At 45.1% G+C, this 3,803-nt stretch overlaps 1 protein-coding gene across 1 annotated transcript; it reads left to right on the top strand.

Annotated features, from left to right (window-relative positions):
* The first annotated feature begins 929 nt into the window (after positions 1-929).
* On the top strand, positions 930-3,676 carry BDBG_03983 (VelB protein). The gene is made up of 5 exons (XM_031721489.1): positions 930-1,289; positions 1,405-1,849; positions 2,051-2,130; positions 2,233-2,739; positions 2,835-3,676. Exons 2-5 carry the CDS (start codon positions 1,631-1,633, stop codon positions 3,151-3,153), a joined length of 1,125 nt encoding a protein of 374 aa, XP_031578058.1. The 5' UTR covers positions 930-1,289; positions 1,405-1,630; the 3' UTR covers positions 3,154-3,676.
* Positions 3,677-3,803: the final 127 nt, after the last annotated feature.

Here is a 3,803-nt window from a genome sequence, read left to right as displayed (position 1 = left end):
TAATAAATTTTTTATTAGAAACTTAAATAGTTATAAGAAAATAACTGAATTCAGAACTGTCTGAATATAAAGAGATGAAAATTAATTAGATATAATCTGTTAAAATAACTATATACTCTTTTTAAAAACATGTTTATTTTATTATTATCTTTTTTTACAGTTTCTTTTCTATTCTTTTCTATTTACTGTGTTTATTTTTAAGACTTTATTTCTTTTCTTATATTATGTTACTTTCTAAATAATTTCAAAAGTATTAGAAAATATTAAAAATTCTGTAATATATAAGAGATTTTTATATTCTGAGCTGAAATTTTCTAATTTTATATATCTGAAATTGATAAATGTATAATAATTAGCTTTACATATACTAGAAAAACTCTGAGAATTAAAAGTTTTCAGATAGATATTATAGTTTCTAACTATATATATTTATAATAAAAGAATAATACTAATAATAATTTAAACTCACTTTTAAAGCTCATTCTTTTAAGAACTAACTTCTAGAGTCTTTTTATCTGAGATCTCAGATGTCTCTTAACACTATTTTAATGTCTGAGATATCTTTTTTAAGATATTGTTTAAGATTTTATTCTTAAGTTTATTCTGAGATTGAACTCATGCATGTTAATCACAGCAGAGCTCATGCTAAACAGTCTCATAATCTGTAGACTACTGAGGTAAAAGAGCTCAGTCATCACTAGCACACTGCTGATAGAAGAGCCGATCAACCCGGGACTCTCAACAGATTGAATGCCAGAAGAGGATGTTTCTGTCTCTTATTCATTTATGTTGTTTTCTGTTGTTTTGTTTCAAGCTGAGTATTCATTTTCCATTTGCTCATTTCTGCATGAAAAGAGCTTGAATAGTTAACAGTATATGCTGTAATAAATAATAATAATAATAATAATAATAATAATAATACTCTTCTGATATGTTCTAATCTTTCTATCTTCCCTTTATTATTCAGAGTACCTTTTTAAAATCTGCAATAATAAGAAAATAAAATAAAAATGAAATCTGAAATGCCCTGCTTGTCATTCATTGTCGGGAGATCTCCTCCTCTCCCTTCTCCCGCTTTTTGAATATTTTCATTTCTTTTTTGCAACCTAGTCTAGCGGATTTAGCCATTTTCATTGAACGATGGGATATTTCCTTGTATCTCTGCGGTAGCACAGCATAAGTAGGAATAAAAGAAAAGAGAAGAAGAGAAGAGTGTCTGTCTGTTTAGTCGGTTTTGTTCGCCGTCGTCTGCCCCTCCTCACAGCAAGCGGGTTTGTCCGCCATCACCAGTACGATAAACACCCCCATCCCCCGTCCGCAGATAGAGAGAGAGAGAGTGTGTGTGTGTGTGTGTGTGTGTGGAGAGTAACTATGCTGGCTGGCAAGGTCATTGACACATCACAGCAGCCTCATCGCATCGTCATCGTCGTCGTTCGTGTTCTGTCCAGCGACTGAGCTCGTCTTAGTAACAAACCTCAATCAATCGAGCCTCAACCTCTCCCCTCTGGGTCTCTCTGCCAACTCTCGGCCAACTCTCGCCCTCGCCTACTACCAACAGCTCGAGGAACCAGGTCCAGGAACGCAGTCAAGGAACCACCCTCCTCCTCTCCCTCCTCTCCTCCTCCAGAGCATGTACACGCTCAAGCAAGACCGCCCGCATCCCGTCCCGCCACCACCTCCTCTCACCATGGATCACCTCCAGCATGGCTATTCCACCGCAAACCCCGTTACTCTGCCTGGTATCCCAGAGGCTGCCAGAGCGGTTTCCACGGTTTACGAAGGCCGCATTTACTCCCTCGATGTCGTCCAGCAGCCCATCCGCGCGAGAATGTGCGGCTTTGGAGATAAGGTCCGTGCTGCCGTTGGCCCTCTTCCCCTCCTCCTCCGCTCCCCTCCCCCCGATACCCCCGGGCGGCTGTTGCACAACTGAACCCCATACCTCCTCCTCCCAGCTTCTCTGCTATTTTTGCGCGCAGATATATCTATCGACTTCTTATCCCACCGAAAACCCTGTTTAATCAAGTCAACTAAGGTTCCGTCTGACATATAGGACCGAAGACCAATTACTCCCCCGCCCTGTATAAGACTGATAGTCCGTGATGCTTCGACCCAGAAGGAAATTGATATTAAGTGTGTATTTCCTTGGCCCAGTCCTCCCAGCTTGGATATATATATAACCATTTGACACCGTTCTGATACATTTGCCACCCCCTCCCCCCACCACCTCTGCAGCGAAATCGACACCTCATTCTACGTCCTGACCGTCGACCTATGGAATGCTGAGGGGACTAGCGAGGTCAACCTCGTCCGACACTCGGCTACCTCTCCGTCCATCTCCACCGCTACCTCTTCTGCCTACCCTCCTCCCCAGAACATCATGCCCTTCCCCCATTACGCCCAGCCCCATGGCTACCCCCAAAGCGCATACCAACCCTATTACGGTGGACAGCCAGGCTACAATCCCCATGCCGGTTACCAATACCCGCATGGCGCTCCCGACCCATACTACCAGGCCCTCCCGCCCGCAGGCGCATACTACCCTACCGGCACGCCCGCACAGCCCCTTGCGCCGCAGTCAGCGCTGGGCCCGCACATTTCCACTGCGTCCACGGGCATGTTCACCCGCAACCTGATCGGCAGCCTGAGTGCCAGTGCCTTCCGCCTGACAGACCCAGATGACAAAATTGGTGTTTGGTTCGTCCTGCAAGACCTCAGCGTCCGCACGGAGGGCTCGTTCCGGTATGTTGTTCCTCTCTATTACTAGATTCTATATATAGACGTCCCCTAGTCCCTTTCTCTCATGCCCCACTAACTAACACCAACCACCATCTCAGCCTAAAAATGAACTTTGTAAACGTCGGTACCCAAAGCCAGGCCCAGGACCAATCCCCCGGCGGCACCCCGTCCAGCCCCGTCATCAACGTCGGCTCCGCACCTGTACTGGCGTCTGTCTTCTCTGATGTCTTCCAGGTGTACTCGGCCAAGAAGTTCCCCGGCGTCATCGAGAGCACGCCACTGAGCAAGTGTTTTGCGTTCCAGGGTATTAAGATTCCTATTCGCAAGGATGGGGTCAAGGGTCCGCGTGGTGGGGGGCAGTCGCACAGTGCGAAGGGGCCTGATGGGGAGGGGGAAGAGTGGGCGGATGAGGGATGACCGTAGTCATTTCTCATTTCATTTCGTTTCCTCTGTTTTTTTTCCCTTTTCTTGTTTTGTTTTCGTTGTTGGTTCATTTTCGGGAACGGCGTTGCAGAATGGAACCCATACACTTTTTCACATACTTTCTTTGCTTGTGCTTGCTTCTCCCTCCTTTTTTTTTCCTCGGGAGTCAAAATGTCCGGTATGATGTATGGTGTCCTTCCTCGCTAATGTTCCCCCCCCCCCTTTCTCCCCCCCTTTTTTTTTCTTCTTTTTTTCTGGCCCTGGCCCTGGGCTCTACGGGATGTTGTTTGTTCTCTTACCTCTTTTCTTGCTTACCCCGAAGTAATATTTCTGAGGATTGGATGAACCGGGATGGGTTACGGTTATTTAATTTTGATACTGGTGTACGTGTTTTATGCTGCGCCCGTGCGCGCATGCTTCCCTATTCCCTTTTCCCTTTTTTTCCACTTTTTTTCTTCCCTTGTCCTCTTTTTGCTTTTCTTTCTTCTTTCTTCTTCTTCCTTTTTTTTTTTTTTTTTTTTTTTTTGTGGGGGGGGAGGGGGGGGGGGAGGAGAATTACTAGAGGGGGTTCCCCCCCCCCCTTATATTTTCCCCCTCTTTATTTTAAAAAAAAAAAAAAGGACCCGCGCGGGGGGGGGGAATTC

The sequence above is a fragment of the Blastomyces gilchristii genome (assembly GCF_000003855.2).
Source record: "Blastomyces gilchristii SLH14081 genomic scaffold supercont1.6, whole genome shotgun sequence".
Classification (NCBI taxonomy): domain Eukaryota; kingdom Fungi; phylum Ascomycota; class Eurotiomycetes; order Onygenales; family Ajellomycetaceae; genus Blastomyces; species Blastomyces gilchristii.
The sequence above is the reverse complement of the archived record's forward strand: the minus strand, read 5'-3'. Positions and strand labels throughout refer to the sequence as shown.